Genomic DNA, 23,086 nt, shown 5'->3' on the forward strand with positions numbered 1-23,086 from the left:
GGAGAACAAGAAACCAATGTTTCCCTCTCTTGTTTCCTTCCTCTCTCTCTCTCTAAAATCAATTTAAAAAAAAGAAAAGAAAAAAGGGCTCTGAGAGACTCAATGGCTAAACTGAGAATATCACCATAGTCTTCTTGTTTTAATACTAATCAGATTTTATTTTAAACTTTTAGGTGGTTATTAGTATTACCAGCAAAAAAGGGGTCTCTCCATGCTGTGCTGGTCTTGGAGGGGAGTTTGGAGATGATGGCCACTCTTCCACCACTCACACTGCTCAGAAAGCACGGGACTTTCAAATGAAAATCCTAAGACTTCTAGCAACACATCAACTAAGGAATTTGCCACAAGAGCAATGACAAATGTAACCAAGATATCATAAAGTAAAGAAACCAAAAATTAAATTTGATAGGATTTCAAAATCCACAATGTATTTGTTTTCCTAAAAGGGAAATCCTTCTCCAGAAGATTCCCTTCAAATAAAATTGGATGTCATAACTGGCAGGAGAAACCAGGGCCCACGGAATGCGCTCAGGTGGGAGAATTCTTCCTGAGATGAGTGGTGTCAATGTGCACACCAGAGCTGAAGCAGTAAACAGAGCACGAAACCTTGAAAGGTACACCCGAGTAAGGTAAAGACTAACATGAAACTCAGAAACCCAGTAGGCCGGTGCCATACCGACGCCTCCATGTTTTCTGAGCACACTGGGAAGGTCCAGTTCTCCAGAGAGAAGTATTCCACGAGTGAAAAAGGTCCTTATTGTCCACAGTTTCAAAACCGCACAACTCTAAGAAGCAACCTCTCTAGCCCACTTGGTGGCAAACCTTTTTCCACACGTTAATACTTGACCTTTCTCTCTCCCGTGCGGTGTGCTCACCAGTGCAGCGGAGCAGGAGCGGGAGCTGGAGCTGACTGGTGCTGTGGCCTGCCACCGGTGTCAAGGAACCACTGGTTTATCTGTCTAAATCCTACAAACTTCTGAATTTGGAAACATTGGGGCCCTACAGTTTCAGAGATACACTGTGGATCTGTATGTACTGCATATTCAATGATGCAATGGGTCTAGAAAACTCTTGAAACAGATTCATAACGTTAATAAGAACACTTTTTTCTTCTTTGATCTTTAAAAGCCACACAGGAAGCATTTTCTCTCCTTTCCTTTCCCTTTCCTTCCTCCCTCTTTCTGCTTTTGTGAACCTAGAAGAAGTTCAGGTTTCAGCAGAGAAAATGGGAACACTTGCATCTCTCTATGAGAGCTCTTCTGTCAGGCGTGCAGTGAGGGCGCCCAAAGCTGGCGGCTGGGGGCACTGCCTGGGAAGCCTCTCCTGACATCCTCCCACTGTGTGGCCATTTGCAGACAGAAGGAAGCACCTGGGGCCCTCCTGAGATTTTTTTCCAGCACAGGACTCTAGAGTCTGGGCACGTGTTATGGATGACTACGCCACACCAAGTCACCAATCGCAGAGGGGCAAAATTACGAACATATTTATGAATTACGTGCTTTTAGTTCTGATACAAGTTGCCAACTTATGGAAGGAAAGATTTCCTCCTTGACCAATGACTAGGGTTTTGTGAATGTTTGTGAAAATTTTGTGAATTTCTAGTTAAAAGCTTGTAAAATCCAAACAGAAACTTTTTATGTCTACAATTTAAGAGAATAGTTTTACTCAAATAGATAAGAAACAACTGATTAATTTTCTACAAAGTCACCCTTTAGATTGGGAATCTAAACTCTGAAAACTGACACAGCCTCATAGCCATGAACCTTTTTTATTATTCCCACAGTCAACTCAAAATGTGATACTGATATTAAGCAAATGCTTAACAAAACAGACAAGCTATCATAATACACAGTTTCCTCCTTGCTTTATGTCTAAATTCCCACAATATTTGAAGAATATTATCCTGCAAAATAACCTATCTGAATACTATTCTATACTTGGAAAATGTGAATTACACCCTTGAAAATCTCAGTAAAATGGACTTTTGTGCACAAAACAAAGCTTTTTGTAACAATCTGTAACTTTTCCCCTTGACATTTTGTTTCAAATTTTCATAGATTCTGTTCCTCTCAAAAGGTCTTGCTGGCTTGAAATGTTCCAATGGCTTCTCCCTCAGTCTTTAAAGCATGGGAAAACATCACACACCACTTTCTTCTGTTTTTGGTAAAATAATATATGAGAATTATATAAATTTAAATTCTTCCCACAAAAACTATTCTTTGGGATAATACATGTGTTTCAAACTTAATGAATAACTTTTTTCTAGGAAACTTCCAATAGTAAAATTTGAAGGTTTGGGTATTCCAAGATATTATTAGGTTATGTAAGTTGTATTCCAAATGTTGACTATTACAAACACAGCTGTTTGAGTATTTTTTACTAATTATCTAAAAGTCTCAGCAAATCTCTTACTATATGATTAGTGTCAGCTGTTTTCTTTCAAGAGGCTAATGAAAAAACAGTAGGAAAATATACACCAAATGATCAAATGCTCTAATAATGATTTAAAACTGAGCTTGCTTTGACTCGTAGCAGTAAAACCACTTATGTAAGTGCAAAGTAATGATATTAGTAGACTCAGATTTGTGATTTACAGACTGCTGCTTTAGATTAAGCAACTTTCTTTCAGTGCCATTAGCTGGGCAAGAAAATAACATTGTCATCTTTTTAAAGATAGCAATCTATACAAATGTTTATGCTACTAAAATGTCTTTAGAAGTAAACTAGCTTTTTGTCTGCTTTTCCTGCTGACCTTCTAAAATTCTCCCTTTAACCTGCGGCTGCCTAAATGACATCATATAGTTTAACATAATGGCCTACGAACCTGGAATTTTCAGATGCCAGTAGGCCAAGTTTCATTCACATTAATTCACAAATGCTCTTCATAAAGGAAGAACAGATTTCAAACAGAAAACAAAAATCAAGAGGGTTTTTTTTTGTCACAGAAATTTCATTTATCTTTCCTGACTAGTGAACACATGGTCCGATGGTTTACAGAAGATAAAATATTAAAAGGTTTGTAGTTTTGGCTTCTGACTGCTCTCCTAGAGCACAAAGAACATGCAGCCTGCGAAAAAGGAAAGGAATTTTTCAGCACAAGTAAATACTCCAACCTCTGTTCTGAAATGGAGGTGAAAATCAATTTCCTTTGTTAATGAAAGACTGCTATTCATTTCTATTGACTAAGTAATGCATTGCTCTATTTCTAAAAGCATTTTTTAAAATAAATAGCATTAGAAACCTGCAGGTTGATAGATCAGGGATACAGTAAGGTTTCTTATTGCCCAATGAACTCTAATAAACTGACACTCCCTCACAGGGACAAGCATTTACCTTTGTGCAGATGTCATACATGTGGACCCCTGGGTGTTCAATCATAGTTTCGCTTCTTGTCCTCTAGTCGCTGTGTTTATTTAAATAGAGAGCCTACAGATGCATGGCCCCTCTGTTGCCTCCCATGCACAGGACAGGCCCCACTGAACAGGTAAGCAACATGTGGCCCGTGGACCTTTACATGGAGTTCCCTTCATATCAGCCTTTTTCAGGTGCTGTTTGCTTACAGGTCCTAATAAATCTCATGCTGGTAGAAGCCTGTTTTCATGATTAGCATTAGTGCATCCGGCCCTCTGTAACACAGATACTTCCAGGTCCCAACAGATGGCCCGGATTAACAGGGCTGTAGTGATCTGGTTTTGATAAATCTTGTCAGCAAGAAAAATTCTACATAACAGACGTTTTTTACTAGCTCCCATTAATGTATGGGTGATTTTTTTAATAACAAAGGTAGTGTGATTTGGGCATTTATTAGTGCTATGCAGCATAAAGTATTTTTTAAACAATTCACTGATTTGCAAAATGTTGTTTAAAATAATTTTTTCCCTTCTTTTTTTGGTGGCACACTTTCAGACAGGCTGACAGAAAGTAAAAAGTGAGGCAATTCTTAAAATCAGAGTATGGAGATTGGCCACGGGGGTGTTTCAGTTAAGGTCCGCTTAGGGAAAGAAACAGAAACTCAAGTTCTTGAAACACCTCACTTAATACAGCGTAGCAATGTCTCCTATTAAACCAAATTAGAATGTAACTATATAATTTGAATGTCCTCTTCTGTAGATTAAATGAGGTGATTCCTGCATTTACCTATTTAAAGAAGAGACTGCCTGGCTGGTATAGCTCAGTGGATTGAGCGTGGGCTGCAAATCAAAGGGTCACTGGTTCAATTCCCAGTCAGGGCACATGCCTGGGTTGCGGGCCCGTTCCCCAGTGGGGTCCATGTGAGAGGCAACCACACATTGATGTTTCTCTCCCTCTCTTTCTCCCTCCCTACCTCTCTTTCTAAAAATAAGTAAACAAAATCTTTAAAAAAAGACAAGACTATTATTTTCCCACAATAACCCAAGGCATAAAAAATTTTTACAAAATAGGAAATGGGCAGTGTTCAGCACTCAAAACTACTGCAGAGTTCACACTCAATAAAGTATGTATGTCATAAAACATAGCTGACTAATGTTCAGCAGTGACTATCAAATGAGAACATTCTGTTTTTAAACTGTGTTGACCCTTTGCAACCCAATATTTACCTATAAAAGCTGCCATGGTTAACAGTTCTTAGGCTACTCAATTGTTTTTAAGCAGAAATGCCAACTCCACTGATTTCCTGATGGCTGATGAACATTCATTTTTCTACATAGATATGCACCAGGAAATGAAATACGATGACTACATGCTGTGCTAAGGAAAATAATACAAGAGAGAAAATATTATTTATAGATAAGACTATTTCCTAAATTTCAACGATATCTTACAAATTTGCCCACCATATGTTAGAATGTGAACATGCGTGACATATATTTCTTCCTATCACAGGCAATTCTTCTTATCTATCTATACCGGAGTCATTTGCTTTCAGCAGGGCTGAACCCAAGATTTCATTGTCAAGTTCAGTACGACAAGGAAGCGAGCATTTCCCTTAACTGGAAAGAAAAGGGAATGTTAAGTAAAAATAAGGCTTCAAGGGTCTGCTGAGAGAAAAGAGTCCAAAAGAAGACACAGAACAGCCTGTGGGTTCCCTGAGAAGTTACGGTTCTGGGCTGCCCTGCAGTCCACTTTCTATGACACTGTCTCAGCACTTTCGACTTCTCCCTTCGGTAAAAATAACCCTGTTCCTCTTCTTGTCTTCAAGAAAATTGCTGCCATAATTTGTAGGATTTTAATACTCATACTACATAAATTTAATTTGTATATATTCACATATACAATATAGGTAAAAAGAAAATATATGGAATAGTAGCATCCTGGGCAAAGCAGCCTAATAGGAAGTTACAGATTCAGGGCCCTGGGGCTGTGAAAGAGATACTGTGCCTTTTGGGTAGGACCATTCGTTCAAAAGGTTATTTGACTCTCCAGGATATTCTAGAATATTCTAGGATTATGCCCCGGACCATGTATTACAGAAAAGACTTCTCCTGTGTTCTGTGTGTTCTAAGCTGACATCTCATTTTATTAGTGTTGTTGAGGAAAACATAATGTATTTACAGGGTGTGTTGCAAGTCAAAGCCATGCAGTTAAAAACAACTAAGGTCATACAGCCCTTCATGAATGATCAATAGAGCAAAAATAATTTGCTATAAAATGAAATTATGAGAGTATGACATCTAAAATGCCTAATTAGTTCAGCCACCATGCCAAATGTAGTCATTGCCTTCAATGTTTCGGGATTCTTCCAGGTGTAGATGGCAAGAAGCACCAACAAGGAATTTAGAAGGACTAATTCCCAAACTCTGGGCCACTTGAGCCTACGGACCACAGGCCTGTCATGGACAATGGCTGTCTGTGAGGAGTCAGTCCCAGTGACAGATCACCCCCACTGGGAGAGGTGATGGGCATTTCATGGGGGAGATACACTGACCTCCTGGATAAGGTGTCTGACCTCTCCCTCCCTGACAGCTGCTGTTCCAAATAAACTGCAAGGCTGCGCTTTGACAAATGAAGCCAAACCAGGATCCTGTTCCTCTGAAGCCAACAAGCTGGCATTCCACAAGCTCATTAGGGGGCCCTGAATTACTGCCAGGCCGGGCCTGCACTTCCCCCTCCCTGTGGTCACGCGTTCCCATGCTCTGTGGGGCCAGATAATGCTGTCCACAGTGCACATTCCATCCTGTCAGGGCACTCTCGAAAATGAGTAATGGTTACAGCGGAGGTCAGAGCTGGCCAAAGAAAGGGGGAAAGTATCTCCAGAGTAAGTAGGCCAGACAATAGAAACCACTCGATCTGTGACTGTCAAACCATTTTTCACGGGACTCCAAAAATCTTCATCAGGAGGTGTGAACTTGCACTTACCAAAACTCCCCAACTCCAATACCAACTGAAGGGCATAAAAAGTAGCAAAGGAAGAGAACACAAAACAGAGTATAGTTTCTATATCCTGAAAATGTTTCATTCTGCAAATTCAGTGAGTGGTGATTGGCCACCTGTAGTGTTCAAGGTCCCTTGATAAGGCTGTAAAAAAGCCTCAGTTTAAAAAAGATAAAAAGGACTACCTCTGCTTTATAGCAAGAACTTGGGAAACCCAAATAGAAGGGGCCTGGAGGTCTCCTTATGCAAATATTCAAACTGAGCTAAAGGGACTACGTTTCAGAATCAGAGGTCAGCACACTACACCGTGCTGGCCCCATGCAATCCTCTGCTGGTTTTATATGGCCCGTGAGCTAAGGATGGCTTTTTTATGTTCAAATGGCTGGGGTAAGGGGAGAGATCAAAAGAAGAAGAATATTTTACAATACATGAAAATGTGTAAGAAATTCAAATTTTCAAGTCTATAAAGAAAGTTTTATCGGACCAATGCTGATGGTCTATGGCTGCTTCTGTACTTGGGGAGAGTTGAGTCATTGCAACAGGACTCCAAGGCCTGCAAATCCCAACACATTAACCATCTAGCTTTCACAGAAATCATTTGTCTATCCTTTAGATGATCAAATAAATTGTTGCTTTTGCTGAGAAATCTGAGGACATTTACCTCAGGGTTTGTTGTAAATATTTAGAAATGCACAGGAGAGAAAAGAAAAAGCAGCTAAGACCTGAAGAACCAGTCAGCATGAACTTGACAGAGCTAGTCAAATACAGGTAAGCCACCACATGAAGTAGTTAAGGTTGCATTTACAGATCAAACCCTCAAAGCATGACAAAACATAAAAGTTCCACCATGAAGGAAAGGTGTAATTAGTGCTTCTTTTTTAATACTGATTTTGCTAATTGCCCATTAATGAGACAGAATCCCATGCCCCGTTGCTCTGTTTTCTTGCGCATGTGGTTTGGTCTTTCTGCTTCCAGAACTTGACTCTAAAGAGTTGGCTCTCCTGGGCTTCCCCCATGGGAGCTGATGCAACAGAAGCCCAGGAATAACATCTGTCTCCGAGCAGACAGTCCCGTTGGTGGATGGCTACAGCCACCTATTCCAAGAAGGCTCCAGTAGTTGAGAGGCACTTCAGCCATGCTGGTCAGCAGGCAGTGCCTATTGAAATGAATGGCAAGGCTGAAGTTTGCACTCTCCAGGGTTACTACTAAAGCAGTGCACAGGTTTTGCAGTGGTCTAGTCTGTCTCTGTTCTCTCTAACATGACAGATGGACCAGGAAGAAAAGTAGAAGTGGGATATTACTTCCACAAACACAATCACCCTATGGGATAGCAGTCTGTCCCTTGAGGGTCAGAGACTAAAGCTAAAAAAGAAAAAAAAGAAGATGTCAACTTCAGTATGAAGACTGCCAGGGTTACCTGCAGCCTTATGCACACCACACTGGTGATTCACAGCATCACAGAGGCACTTGGACAACCTGATAAACCTCAATACCATGGCCATGTGTGGCCCTGGGTTCTCATCTCAGCCTTTCAGTGAACTCTAGGCTTTTATTTAGCATGGAACATCCTTCCTGCTATCACTATATTTTCTATGGCTGATGTATCTGTTTTAATAGACATGTTGAGAGCTGGATCTCAGCATAAATATTTATCATTAATAAATTGACCTCCTACTTTCTTTTAGCAGAAGACTTTCTTTTAGTAAAGATGCAACAGAATATATTTTTAACCGCCCCCCCCCCCAAAAAAAAAACACCAAAAACCTTTTGTAGACTTACCTAGAAAAATCTCCTTTCGCCTCCTGTGGAAGAAAAATTCAATATCAGTGAACCATTCCAGTTCAGTGTTAGAGACTTTAAAACACACTCTGTAGTCAGGGCAGCTCCGCCATGGAGTGAGCCCAGCTGACCAGCTACCATGGCCCTCTCTGCCACAGCAATATAATTGAGAAGACTGCATGCATTTGCCACTTAAATACGAGACACTAAATTAAACTTTAGAAAGTTACATACAAAGCAAGTGATTCATAACGACAAATTGCAAGTTTCCACCTCTAGGCCCAGCTCTAACTTTTTCTAGTTTCAAGATTTTGAATCAGAATGTGTGTCTGGGTAGAACACCAGAAGCTCCTACTGACTGCCTCGATGTGGCATCCCTAATTTTCTCCCCTCTGCTGCAGCAGAAATGATAGACACTGAGTAGCTGGCTGTGCACTCTAAGTCTTAGTCCTCCTTCTTCTGGGTGTAGCCAGGAGGGGAGAGCAACTTACCTGTAAAATATAGGAGGCTAATTCAAACACCACTTCACTATCTACATCAATCAGTTCCTGCAAAGAAAAACCAACAAGGTGAGTTTGGTACTTTAACGACTTCATTATGACATTTCCCTAAAAAGAGGCCTGGTCTTCCTTTTCTGAGGAATTTCCCACAATCTCAAACACTCAGGGAATATCTCTGGTAACCAAGGCAACTTCTCTGAATTACTTGGCCCCAAATGCTCCCTGACATCCCTTTACAACTCTTGGCCAGAATGGCCCCAGTGGAGCTGGGCTTACCCAGTCATCTCTTAGGTCTCATCTTCAAATCTGAATGAGAAATTAAGAAGTGGGCCAGTCCCAACTTGTTACAAAACAGTGAATCTGATTAATCGATGGAGTTAAGGTTACTTGATAATGAATCGTGTTTTCTTTGTAAACTCCACTTCAGAACCAGTAATAAGGCTTTACTGAAGGAACCTTTATTATGGGATTGTGACTCTTTAAATTAAAACAAATTAAAATTAAAAATCCAGTTCCTCAGTTGCCACATTTCTCTCATGCACTCAGGAGCTCAGTGTAGCTGCTGGCTGCCAGAGCATGTGTAGAGCCTTTCCGTCACTGTAGAAAGTTCTGTTGGTCAGCATGGTCACGGAGTTCAGGGTCAAAAACGTGTCTGTCCTATTGCTCCTTCCCCCAAATATTTAATCATGATCTATGGACATAACTTAAAAGGACATAAACCTTTTGGAAAAAAATCTAACATACATTTTTCTTTCACTTAATATATACTTGTTCAATTTGTATATAGTTCACATCTCCTTTCTAAACAGTTTTATTGAGGTGTCATTGATACACACACAAACACTGTGCATGCTGAATGTATACAAGTTGCTGAGTTTCCACAAATGCACGCCCGTGTGCAACATCGCCTCATTCAAAGTAATGAGCACATCCACCAGCTCCCAAACTTTCTTTGTGTCCCTTTGTGTGTGTGTATGGGGGGATCTTTTGGTGTGTGTGGTAAAAACACCTACCATGAGACCTAACTTCTTTTATTTTTTAAAGATTTTATTTATTTATTTTTAGAGAAGGAAAGGAGGGAGAAAGAGAGAGAAACATCAATGTGCGGTTGCTGGGGGTCATGGCCTGCAACCCAGGCATGTACCCTGACTGGGAATCGAACCTGTGACACTTTGGTTCGTAGCCCACGCTCAATCCACTGAGCTACACCAGCCAGGGTGAGACCTACCTTCTTAACAGATTTTAATTACACAACCCTGTATTATTATCTACAGCTCAGATCTTAAAGATGAGGGGAAACCTAGACTCCATCAGTATGGAAGAATTAACTGATGTTCTATTTCTCTTGTCAAACTGCTGATCCCTTTCTAAAATCACTAGATCCCAAGTGAGTGACTAGAGCACAAAAAGTTAGAGCTGGGACAGACCTGGACATAGCTAGCCCAGCCACCTGCTTTTACAGAGAGCAGAAATCCAGAACTATAAGGGACTCACCCAAAGTCACAAGGCCTTAGGGGCAGTGATGGTGCTGGAAACAGCCCCAAACTTCTTGGCCAGCATGTGACCTTCCTGAGGGTGTGCATTTCCCCAAATTAATCAGGACTCGGTCATGGCCAACATATTTTCAGAACCACATCTATCATCAAAAGTAGCTGAAACAAGAATTGCTTTTTATTTGAATTATACACTAACCTCTGATTCATGGATTTTCTAGTTATTTTTGTTTTCCTGTGGTCCAGAACTGGCCCCTGTAATTCAAAATAATGCACTAAAGCAAGCCTGTATCTTCTGAGGGAAGGCTATGGTTCAGGCTCTTTAGGGCTTAGAAATTTCAAAAGCAGATAATAATGTTTGCTACTGAACTGCCTTAGAAGTGTGGGCTACGAGAACTAATGAGAGCATATGGAAGAATGGAGGACAATAATTCTTTATGCTTAACCAGCTGAAGGGGCTTTATGACCACTGTAATTGATGCAGACTGTCAGGGCTGGGATGCGGAGGAATGCCTGGAATCACGTTTCTGGGATTACCAGGTCCCAGAATGTAAATCATTTAACAGCACACAAATGACTTAACAGAAACATGGTCCAGACTTTCCACAGGGGTTCATTTCTACTCAATGTTCATTTCCATCCCCACCAATCGGCTTCCTGAAGTTGCTCAGGTGTACTTGTTAGTGTGTCAGGATGTGTGCTCTTTGGTCAAACATTTACACCAACGCTGCAGTTGAGGGTCAATGGTGGGCTAATATTTAATATCCGAGGAGAGGCTCACTTATCGTGGAAGTCAAATCCAACCATCAGGAAACAATCCTTTTAAGTGAGGACACAGCTTTGAGCTCATCCTTTGACTCACCTGCTAAGCAAGAAGGTCTACACTGTGGGGAGAAGGAGGGTGGGGAAAGCGAAGGGAGGCCTTTTTAAGTTAGTTTGGTTTTTATATAGCCTGTCCTGCAGTTTCCAGAGGGACTGCTGGTCACCAGTCTGGGGCGAACATTAACTATAATGTACTTAGAGTTAACCTACTGAAAATGCACAATGAAGTGTCTGACCTGATTTACCCATATTCTTTCTCACTGTATTTGTCCTCAGGGTAAGTGGGAACCTTTAAGTGGGGGGGAGTTTTCACCTTCTCTGACTTTGATCATTTCCCAGTGAAGATATTAAACACAGAGAGAGCCAAAATCTGGTGGGGGGAAAGGATTAAAGAAGAAAGTGGCCCAGACATCCCACGCATTTGCAAAATCTGAGGGAAAAGAGAGTTGCATTATGACTTCTTACCATTTCCTACCTAATCAGGATTGTGCTCAAGACTCATCTCACCTCTCCTCAGAGAAGCCAGTAAAAAGATCTACACCGTGTGTGTAAGAACCAACGTAGGAACGGTGGGAAGACACAGTTCTAATTGTGAAGAAAGTACTTCTCTACCTTGCAGCCTCTGCCTACTTTCTGATGTCTAGTGTTCATAATACCTTTTCCCCTTTTACATTCAGCCCTCCCAGTTGACTTTATCTTTGAAACTCCACTGTGATGGCACAGAACTCTTGAATTTCTGTTCATGCCACACATTTCCCATTGTACTTCAAAGCCTGGAAACTGAGATTGCTGTGTAGAGGAGTGAACACATTTCCAGGATTCTCCTCTCAGACACACGCTGCCATATAATGTTAAAGAGACAGCTGTACCTTTTTCTCATCTGACTTCTCTGGCAGCCCAGAGGTGGCTTCTTTCATGTGTTTCTGCACATGCCGAGAAAATAAACTGAATGAGACCAGAAAGAGTGTGTGCAAAATCCCCATGCTTTTCCTGGGCACTGGGTTTTCCCTTGACTGGGAACAAAATGGGAAAGAAGGAGGGGGAACAGGAGAAGACATTTCATGGAAGACCTATAGGCATTTTCCATGTGGCACCAGTCAGACGCTGGTGACATGACATTCCTTTGCACCCCCAGTGCTCTTGGACCACTTGCGGGGATAGGGCTGGTGGGGGTGGCAGGGTTTGCTGAGCAGGAATCTGGCCTGGGAATCTAGGGTGCTCTGGTGAGCACATAATGATTTTATCTTGAGACTCACTGGTAAGGCGGAATGTTGGAGAAGGGAAGGTGATGTCTGGTAGTTATTGCGGCCATTTGGTGTGCATTTTGGGGTGTCTGTTTCATGCACTACTGAATAATGTGTGCAACTTTCTTTGATCTTTTGAAAAATGGCAGGGAAAGACAAAATGTGACTACCTGCAGGTGTGTGCATGTGTGTTCAGAGCCGGGCCAGGAGGATGGCCCCACTTCCTCCCAGTCAGCACGGCTTTCTCCCAGGTGATTAAGTAGCTGAAGGAAGAGGCCTGAGGTCATTTATCAACAGTGTAATACCTAACAATATTCTCAGAAAGCTTTCCATCTTAGGGTCTTCAAGTGTTCCAAACAAACTGCCCCATGAGAACCCCAAGTGGCAGGTGTTATGGACTTTCTCCAAAGGCCTGGGAGCTGCAGGATCTCGTCATGGTCCCCTGGCACTGAGGGCTGTGGTGGTGGTCTTTCCACTCAATGAAGAGTCTTAATGAAAAGCATTCCTCTATGGTCAGGAATAACAGAAATTCCAACTTTCACATAAGATTAATGAGATAATTATAACAAAATATGACTAACAACCATATGGTAAGTTGAGAAGATTCCAATGAGGACGACCTTTGCACAGTCCATTCAGAACGACTCACAGGGCTGACCCGCTGGTTTTCCAAATGAATCTAGTCACTGTGACTGCCTCTCTTCTCACCCACAAAATATCCAAAGATTATAGTTTTTTGCCGTCCTCCTTAAGATCATTCTCCATTTACCCAAAAGTTCTGGGTTCTAGTTCTAACACCCAAACCCCCAAACAGCTCTGGAACACTGAATAAATCCCTGATCTTGAGTTTTATTTTCCTTATTAGTCAAATGGGAATAGCGATTTCTTTTCCAATTATTTTACTGAGTTTGGTGAGGCATAAATGTACAAGTGATTTAGAAATTCTAAGATACCCTACAAATATCACATCTGTATTGCTTATTTTCACTGATTGGTGTTTACAGATAATCTGAACTCCACAGTCTTGCCTCTATTCTTCAGCATTTTGGGCATATATAGGAATCTTTAGTAAGACATATACATTGTTAAAGAGGTGGGCAGCACTGTGTGTGTATGTGTCTACATATGTGTATACCATCCGAGAGGGTCCTGATGCCCACACTGAGTCTTCCCTGTGGCTGTGCAGCTGTCCTGCCTTATTGCACAACTCACAATGACTACACAGAGTCGTCCCCAGGCCAATAGGAGCTGTGATGGCATGATAAGACTAATGCAATCTTGCACAACTTTTCCTAGCCCTTTGCCAGTTTTTCATCAGTCAAGTCACTTCATGTTTGTCTAATCATCTAGTGGGGTGCATGCCGTTCATGCTGCACCCCCATCTCTCATTCTGTGGCACAGGCATGGCTCCTGCTGTCTACAGCCCATTTAACGACCCTAAGGAATCTTTTAGAGGCCATGGGGACAGCCAAAATGAAGAGCCACACGAGTTCATTCCTAGACTTGAACACGAAAGGCCTCTTTGTCCTCACCTTCCCCTCTCTGTCAAATGAACACACACACAACACCTGCAATAATCACACTAGGAGCTACAGGTGAGGATTCTGTATGCCCGAGACTAATATTCACGTTGGTTCCTTTGTCCTGTGGGACTTGATTTTGGGCTTCATTTCCTCATCTTCAGAGGAAATGATATCATCTACTCATTAGGAGAGCTCTTTGAAGATCTTGGAGAAAGACCATTTATTTTAATTTTGTCAAGAGTAATGGTATTTAGACCTAAGTGGCAAACATGGCCCAAAGCTGATTATTTAAGCTGCAGTAATATGCGAAGCTCCCAGACCAATGTGGAAATCTTGGAAAAGAAGGGTGGACGGGACCCCCTAGCATATCTAACAGGAATTTTAAGATTTTTCTTTTATAACATGATCTTTTTTATCTCAGTGGGCACATGTAGGCATCAAATTTGGTAATTTCCCAGGAAATAAGTGAATCCTTGTTCTCTGGGTTGAAAACTAATCAATCAAAACAAATTTACAGAGCACTGACTATGTGACTAGTTCAGTGACCAGTCGCAGAAAGTGATCCTAACAATTCACTCAGAAAAACTCTCCTGCCAACTCTCCCTCCACCCAGGCAGGCGCCGGTCTGCCCTCAGATGGTGACTGTGGGCCCTGTTCCTTTGGTTATCGCTGTTGGACAAGGGAAGTGCCGAGATCAAGCGTAATTTAAATTTGACATATAAAGAGTTAACAGTCAATCCCTTCAGGTCTGGACAGGATTACACAGTCTAAACATGAGATTCATAATTGCACACTAATTTGACTAGTCCCTCACTTCACCCAATTAAATCATCTAAGTGTCAAATTACTCTAACAAGGAACAGAATGCAGATAGAAGGTCATTCAGCATGGGAGCCAATTTTCTTATCTCTCTGTGAAGAATATTAGGGGCCAGATCTCGCTTTATTTCCCTTGTAACCTTAAGGGAATACTAAAAAATTAAACAGATACTGACACTTTATGACCTGGCACTTGTTGTATATAAGGCTACTGCACACTATTATGGTGACTAACTTTTGGCATCAATCTCATTTTGTCAGTGGAGAAGTCGGAGCAGCAGGATTTGATCCTGCAGCCTGAAGGTGGGGACAGAGCTGATGAGATTCCACATCCACCCGACCGCTCTCGTGCAGTGGGACAAGTCTGCTGTCCCCTGGGAGGCCGACAGATGGGCCTCTCCAGCTGATGTAGGAGTCCACATCCACAGAGGGAGAGAAGCAGACACAAAGCTTGGCAGAAGAGCTTGCCTTCTCCAGCTGCTTCCCAGGGAACACACAACATCCCCAGGCATAATTCCCATGGGAGTTTGCCATGGGACTAGACAGACTTCTAAATGAATCTACCCATCCCTGGTCATAAATTTTCTTGCTGTAACTTACATTTCACCTTAGTTGAGTTAAAATATGTCAGCAGTGCTGTTGGAGCATGTGGGGCGTCAGTGGCCCCATTCTGCATACTCCCTCCTGCTTCACCTAAACTAGACAATTACAGCCCTGCTTTCTCTTGACCATGGTCTGTTTTTCTGCCACTTGAATAGATTAGGACAGTGTTTTCCTGCTCTCTTTGTAGAAAATAGGAGGGCTGTGAAGCCAAGGGAAAATGAGAAAGGAATCCACTTTAGTCATGGGTTCTGTCTCCTGGTGAAGGAAAAGTAGAAAGTAGGAAGGTGGTATTTGTAGTTTGGGAAAAATAATAAAACAAAACCTCTTTTCTCACTTTTCTGCTGTTGAAGCCCAAAGTTTGTTTCCTGGAAAAGATGAGCAGGAAGCTGGGGTGATGCGGACTGAAAGCCCAGGGGTTAAAAGGGAATCTCTACCCCAAATGGAGGCTGTTGCCTGCCCCAGACAGGAAGGGAAGACTTTCCTCTGGAGAGAGTGAGGATCCACAGAGAAAGGACACCCAAACACTGACATCTGGGGCACCCACTGAAAGAACCAGCTTGGTGTGGACCACTGCACAGGGACGCCCACCAGGGGTGCATCCCCACCTGGGCCTTGGGAGTGTCAGCTAGGCTTTAAGTGCCTCACTCTTAAATGTGGATGAACAGACCAGGGTCAACAGATAATTAAGGAAAGCCTCCCACATGAAATACACAAATTGCAATAAATAGTAAAAAAAAAAAAAAAGAACTAAATAGACAGAAACAGAACATGCAGGATAATTGATATTATCAGAGCAGTAAGAGAATATTAGGTTCAAAGACAGTAACAGAATAATATATGCACAAAAAGAAACACCAGATAATATGAAAGATGTCTTGGAAATTAAAAACAAAGTTTAAAAAGTCAATAGAGGAGATTAAAGATAATACTGATGAAATCTCCTAGAAGATAGAATAAAAAGACAGAGATGACAAATAGGAGACATGAGGTATCAAAGCAGGCAACTCTGAAGCAACACCTGTGATCCCCTGAGAAAAATCTTCATTCTGTATTTCCGCATCCAGTCAAACCATTAGTCAGAGATGAAGGTGGAAAACTTTTTTTAGATGTGCAAGCACCCCAACATCTTACTTCCCATATGCACTTTCTCTAGGTTTATTGTAGGATGTTCTCCAGTGAAATGATGGTGTAAAACAAACCGCAGGATGACTCAAGATCCAGTAAACAAAAAAGACTGGATGGGGAAGGGGTGTCACATAGTGAGGGCTGTTGGGTAGGGGGACTGGGAACGGGGGCTCTAAAAGGGGGGTCCCAAGAAAAACAACAAAAGTTGGTGACAACAAAAACAAAACCAAAAAGGACTGATGAATTAATTACCTGATGCATTTGGAAATTTACATTTGTATGCATTTAGGAATCTGTAGGAGCCTTTGGGGGAAAAATGATGGGCACATAGAAGCTAAACAACTAACAGCAAGGCAACGATTACCTCTAGGTAAAACATCTGGTTATTGAAAAAAAGAATCACAACCACAGGTGCTACCTGTATTAGTTATAATGATGTAATGATGATGGCTGTGGCTTTCACTCAGCACTGGGAAAATGGGAAAGGCAAAGTGTGGATGGTGATATAGGAGAACTTAATCCTCACCTATCTTAACAGGAACTCAATAAATCTAAAATGGGTAAATCAAGGACTAACGCCCTGTACCAATTATTTAGAAAGAAAGAGGCAAATACCAGAAGAAACAGCTAAAATTGTTGAAAGTGGCAGGACTGGGGGTAGGGTTCTTTTTCATAATTAGGCTCTTAGAAACATTTGGCTTTATATATATATATAAATTATATATATATATACACACACATATTTATATTTATATTTGTTTGTATTTATATTGATTTGAGAGAGAGAGAGGAAGGGGGACAGAAGGAGAGAGAGAGAAACATCGATTTGTTGTTCCACTTATTTATTCATTCGCTGTTGCTTCTTATATGTGTCCTGACCAGAGACTGAACCCACAACCTTGGCGTATCAGGTGGACACTCTACCCACAGAGCAACCCAGCCGGGGAAGAACCATCCTGCTTTTAAATGTCACCACAGATTGTGTGGCCACACACTGCTGAGCCGGCTCTGGCTTCTAGACACCCTAGAGTACTGTGCAGCGTCCTGTGCTCATAGCCCCGCTCAGCCCCTGCAGGCTCCTGCCTCGGGCTGCTTTTACAGAGTCAGTCCATCTCACATTTGGTCTTCTCTTTTCTTGCTGCTTTCTAGTTTTCCCAGCACTCTTGTTTGTTATATATTACTTTGATAAACAATAAATATTTATGCTTTTGAAAGTGAATGAAGAAGCAGGAATAAACAGCTTATTTTATCTGAACAGCTTGGGTTCCATTATACCATAGGAACCATGCCTGAAGAAACGGGAAGGGAGCTGATATTAAATCTATGCTGTGTCAACTGAAGCCTCTAGTGTCAGTACTATCTACAGGTCCTAGTCTGGCATCGCCCGCCAGCCCGAGGGCGGAGTGCCTGACACAAAGGAGATCAGAGCCAAGATGAACACCTGGGGCCTGAACCCCTGTGAGCCGCTCTATCTCAGCACTTTGCTGACTGCTGCCGTGCTTTATCGAGTTTCATTTTCTCAAGAAGGTTGTGGGTAGGGTTTCTTAATATTCTTGAAAACCGAAGAGGAACACTAAGCTTGGAATCATCACAGGTGCCCACATTTACAAAGAGGCAGAGCTGGGAAGGGAACCCAAGTCCTTGGGATACCAAAGCTAAATAAATCCCTAATCCCAAGCACTAGGCCACTGGAACTCCCAATGTTTTTGCACGTTTACAACTGTGCACAGTAGGTCACACCAGGTTCTTTGTCTTTGAGTAAGTCCCTTACCCTCACTGACATCAGTTTCCTCCCTTTGGAAAGTTAACGTGCCCTGCTCAGCCCCACTCACGTGGCTCAAATAAGAGTGTGAGCTTTTTAAAAATTAAATTCTCAGTGTCTATTTATGCAAATTTAAATGTTATTTTTGATGACAGGAAGGGAAACAGGTGGTTTGTGATGCTATTCAGTGTCCTACATAAACTGTAGGATGGCCATCCTTGGGTCACTGGCACAACCAAGCTCTCGCACAGCCCCAGAGACGAAGCAGCCGGGATTCTGAGCACACACACCACCCATGTCAGCAGGCAGGCTGATGCTGTGGGCAACGTGATCGTGAATGATTGCATCACCACCTTCACTTGGTTCTAAGGATTTATCTTTCCTTCTTTTTTATTTCCCATGAATCCCAGAGTCCTCAGAAGTGTTGTATTCCTCAGCTCCCACTTGGCATTTTGAACTAGAATGAATTGAGCAGCCCCAAAAGAGAGAGAGAGAGAGAGAGAGAGAGAGAGAGAAACTTTCTCTCCCTCTGTACAAGCCCAATTTGGGGCAACTTTTACTTGCCCAAGTCCAGTGTGATTTTGTCAGTTCAGTGACTCCAGGTATTCACTGCCCGAGTCTGCCACCTGGTGGACAGCACTCACTTTTTATTCCTGAACGTTTTCAAAGTGCTCTCACATTCATTAAACAAAAACCAACATACTCACATCTGTAAGGTACGTAAGGTTGGTATTATTATTTCCATGTTATAAAGAGAAAACAAGGGCTTGGAGAGAGGAAGGAATCTGCAAGTTCCTGGAACTACAGTTAACGACTTTTCCCTCCATTCAGCAAAAACCCAAAGTGCTAGTCTTGAGTGCTCTGGGTTTGAGCCCAGTTTAAGCCCTGTCTCAGCAACCATCACCAAGTGAGGTCCTTTCACAGAACTGAATTTGATCACTACCAGGCCCTCATTATTTTGAATTTTGCATTTGGTGGAACCATTCTGCACAACGAATGTGCTGAAGTACTTCCAGAAGGAAAAGTGATGACTGATACTACATTTCAACCTGTGTGTGTTAATGGTTATGGGTTGTTGAAATTGCCCAAAACTGGGTTTTGTTAAATATGAAATATAGGTAGTAGGATCTCCTCGGACTCCTTTGACTACAACCATTGACCATTTTATAACATGTGTACTTGGCTTTGAAGTTCTCTGGCTGCAGGGACATTTTCCATTCTAAGGACAGGATGCCCTGCAGGGCACAGGGTGACCAGCTCAGTTGGGATGGACACTGCCATTCACTAGACATGTGACCTTGGGCAAACTGTATAACCTCCCTGTGCCTCATCTTCCCCATGGGAAAACAGGGACAAAAAGTACAATAGTATTCCTCTCAGAGGTGTTGAAAAGATTCAGACCCCAACACCCAGCCTGCCGCAGCAGGGCCTGAGCAGGCATCATGTTATGGTGTGCTAACGGCCACATCAGTGAGGCACAGGGTGCATGCTGGGAGCCAACGGAGGGGGTGTTTACTTCAAATACGTTCTCCTGGTCATGGCTCTCAGCCCAGCTGGTGGTCTGCCCCTCCCCAGGGAGGGGGTGTATGCTGGAAATGCTGTGAGCATTTGGGTCACCCAATGAAACGAAACACTGCAAAAATGTGGGGGAATTGGATGTAGTGCAAGGGACTGTCCCACCCAATTGAGAACTGTCCCTTGAATAGACATTTCTCTACAGAACACGTGTAAATGACTGATGAGCATGTGAAAAGATGTTCAGTATCACTAATCTTTAGGGAAATGCAAATGAAAATCACAATGAGGTACCACCTCACACCATTAGGATGGCCATGACCAAAAAGGAAACAGAAGATAAGATTGTCGGTGAGAATGTGGAGAAATGGGAACCTTTATGCACTGTTGGTGGGAATGTGAATTGGTGTGGTCACTACGGAAAGCAGTATGGCAGCTCCTCAAATTAAACACTGAATCACCATATGATCCAGCAATATCACTTCTGGGTATGCACCAAAAAAATTGAAAGGAAAGGCTTGTATAGATATTTATAAATCCATGTTCATAGCAATATTATTCACAATAGCCAAAAGGTAGAAGCAACCATTGATGAATGTCCATTGACAGTGTCCACTGATGAATGAATGGATAAATAGGATGAAGCATATCCATGTAATTAAATATTATTCAGATTTTAAAAAGAGGGGATTTCCATTCCAACATGTAGTAACCTTGAGGATATAATACTAAGTGAAATCAGCCAGTCACAAAAGAACAAACACAGGGAGGGGTAAAAGTAGGCTTACAGTTGTGAGTATGTGAAACACAGTTTATCTTTGTATTACTTATTAATTATTATATTATTTTCCATATGAACAATTATAAATCTCCCTTTGCCCCACCCTGTACTGTGTGATTCCATTTATATGAGGCAGCTGCAGTAGTGAGACTCATAGAGACAGGGGGCAGAATGGTGGCTGCCAAGGGCTAGAGACAGAAGGAGTTAGTGTTTAATGGGTACCAAGTTTCAGTTTTGTAAGAGGAAAAGAATTCTGAAGGTAGATGGTAAAGATGTAAATGCACTCAGCACCATGGAACTGTACATTTATCAATGGTTATTAGAATAAATGTTATATCTTAGCACAATTTAAAGAAATTTGTCCCACCCAAAGTCCAATAGCGTCTCTTTGAGGGATACTGCTAGGACATCTAAAAATGGTGGTTTTTTTATGCATCTTAACCAAGATGCATTTGGTTACAAGAAATTCATTCATACTAGTGAGACGTAAGTTGACTAGTGCATTTGTCATACTTACCTAGGTTTCCTCTTTGCCACAGTTGTCAAGTTAAGGAGACCCCTAAGACCATGTTAAGGAACACCTCAAGGAGCCGAAACACAGTGATGGGATCAGAAGCAGTCACATTAAGAAACTGGTAGCTCTAGTTTTATGGAATTCTCATTTACTTATAGTAGTTCATTTATAGGTTACTCCTACTAATCAATAAAATCACATCAGAGGCAACAAGTTGGGATGTACAGCTTCAACTGATATTTTCAGATTTCAATGGGAAACTTTGAACAGGAAGAGAACGTTCTTACCTTGTAGATACAGGACTTAGCATTCAGAAAGAAGAGCTCAATGGTGGCATTATCTTTTAGGTATGAAATGCTTTCTATGTAGAACCTGGAAGGGAAAAATTGCAAATGAATCACCGAAGCACTGACCAACCAGACAATCAACCATTCTTTGAGCTACCGGATTTGACATGAGGACTTGCTCTCCCTATCCTAAATGAACAAAAGGAAAAGGCACCATCTGTTATTTTCAAATGACTCCTTTTTGAGAGAAAACAGTGTTTTTCAAGTCCATTTATAGTGGATTGAGACCATCAGGCTTGAGAGCCCTCACTGTGGCAAAGAACTGGGCCTGCCATCAACTCCTTAGAGTTGACTTAACCTTGACCATCTACTTTCTTTCCCCTCACCTGCTTTCCTTTCTTCTTTTCTTTGTACAATGTTATTTGTTTTCAGTATATCACATTTTTACCCTAATCATTGTTGAGCTGGATTTTTAAAAGATAATTTCTTCTGCTTCATCAAATGGGGGAGCATATTTCTCTTAGAAATGGTTATGAACTCTCTTCCCAAAGGTGGTGATGCATGGTTTCATTTCTGCACATCCAGAGGGCTGTGAAAGTATAACACTGAAATATTAATGCATATTAAGCCAAATGAGAATTTAATTTTTACCCAGATGGAGCTTATAAATTTTTTCAAGATGAAACATGCTGAAATGATCTAAGTTTACATTAAATGAGCCTTTACACATCCACCGTGGAGTTTATTAAATCCTGAATTAGTTAAGGTTCTTGCCCTTGTCTAAGGATCAGCTGCACTAGGGAGAGCAGTAGTGATAAGGGGAGGAGGTGACTGAAATGTGGAGTCTCGGAGGGGAAGAGGGCTCTGAGGGGGCCGGACAACTCTCGGAGGCACTGGACACCTGCCTCGTAGAAACTGGGGACAGCAAGAGGGTGCTGAGTGTGGAAAGAGAAGAAACAAGTGGTATAACGTTCTCGAACAGCATTACAAGTGATAGAAAGAGTCCTGAGGAGGAAGTCAGGAGGCCAGCAATCTGGTCCCAACTCTGAGATTTAGAGCAGGTCACACAATCTCTCTGGGCCTGTTTCCCAGATTGTAAGAGAAGACAGCAGGACTCACTCAGTGGCTTTACATCTGTGAAGTCTACTGCTTTCAAGTACTGGAAACTAATTCAGATTAAAACAACAATAACAACAGCAAAAACAACAAACCAACATTGTATGAGGCAAACAAAGTATGTCCATATGCTAGGTCAAGTCCATGGCCCATGAGTTAGCAACCTTTTGTCTACAGACAAAGTAAATAATGTATCCTGTCATTTTTCAAATGTGTGCAGAGGCTAGTGTGATTAATACAATACAAATTCATTTAAATTTGTGAGTGAATCCAGAGTAACGTCAAGCATTAGAGGATACTTTCAATCAGCAGGTATCAGTGCAATTACTGCCATGTGAGTGTCTACAGAATTTTTGGAAATTACAATACGGACTTCATTCTTGCAAAGCCTGGAAATGAGAAGGCTGGTTGATCTCTATGGCATCCTCTCCCCCACAAAAATAAACAACCAAACAAATACATGAAAGCTTCTGCCCCCTGGAGCAAGGCCTGAAAGGACTGCAAGGACTGGAGGCCTCCCTCCAGCACCTGCAGTGGTCTCAGAGGAGCTGCAAAGTTGCATATAACTCGCAGTTCTGTAACACTGGTGACTTGCAATGCAGTAGCATATTCTACATCTCAAAGCAAGGTAAGTTAAATTTAATTTAATGAAAATGGGCATCCGCTGTAAAGGGCTTCTGGAAAGGGTTAGTCAGAAGAGCAAAATGAAAAAGGAAAGAAGGAAGAAAAAGAGGAAAGAAGGGAGGCAAGGTGGGAGGGGGAAGGAAACTCAGGTAAGTAAAGGGAAAAGAAAAGAGGGGGAAGGGAGGGAAGAGAAGGGGAGGGGCGGGAAGAGAAGAGGAAGGGTGGTGAG

General features: G+C 41.9%; 1 protein-coding gene across 4 annotated transcripts in view; it reads right to left on the bottom strand.

Moving 5' to 3' along the window:
• The window catches only part of FRMD4A (FERM domain containing 4A), a 582,202-nt gene that overhangs the window by 103,269 nt on the left and 455,847 nt on the right, over nt 1-23,086 (bottom strand). For all 4 annotated transcript variants that reach the window (XM_045857669.1, XM_045857670.1, XM_045857668.1 and 1 more), the window contains exons 5-7: nt 21,118-21,202; nt 8,622-8,678; nt 8,131-8,153 (exon numbers count right to left, since the gene is read on the bottom strand). In XM_045857669.1, the coding sequence (XP_045713625.1) occupies nt 8,131-8,153; nt 8,622-8,678; nt 21,118-21,202 (165 nt within the window). The remainder of the gene's footprint in view (nt 1-8,130; nt 8,154-8,621; nt 8,679-21,117; nt 21,203-23,086) is intronic.

The sequence above is a fragment of the Phyllostomus hastatus genome, unplaced genomic scaffold, assembly GCF_019186645.2.
Source record: "Phyllostomus hastatus isolate PE091 unplaced genomic scaffold, TTU_PhHast_1.1 phas_scaffold_1674, whole genome shotgun sequence".
Classification (NCBI taxonomy): domain Eukaryota; kingdom Metazoa; phylum Chordata; class Mammalia; order Chiroptera; family Phyllostomidae; genus Phyllostomus; species Phyllostomus hastatus.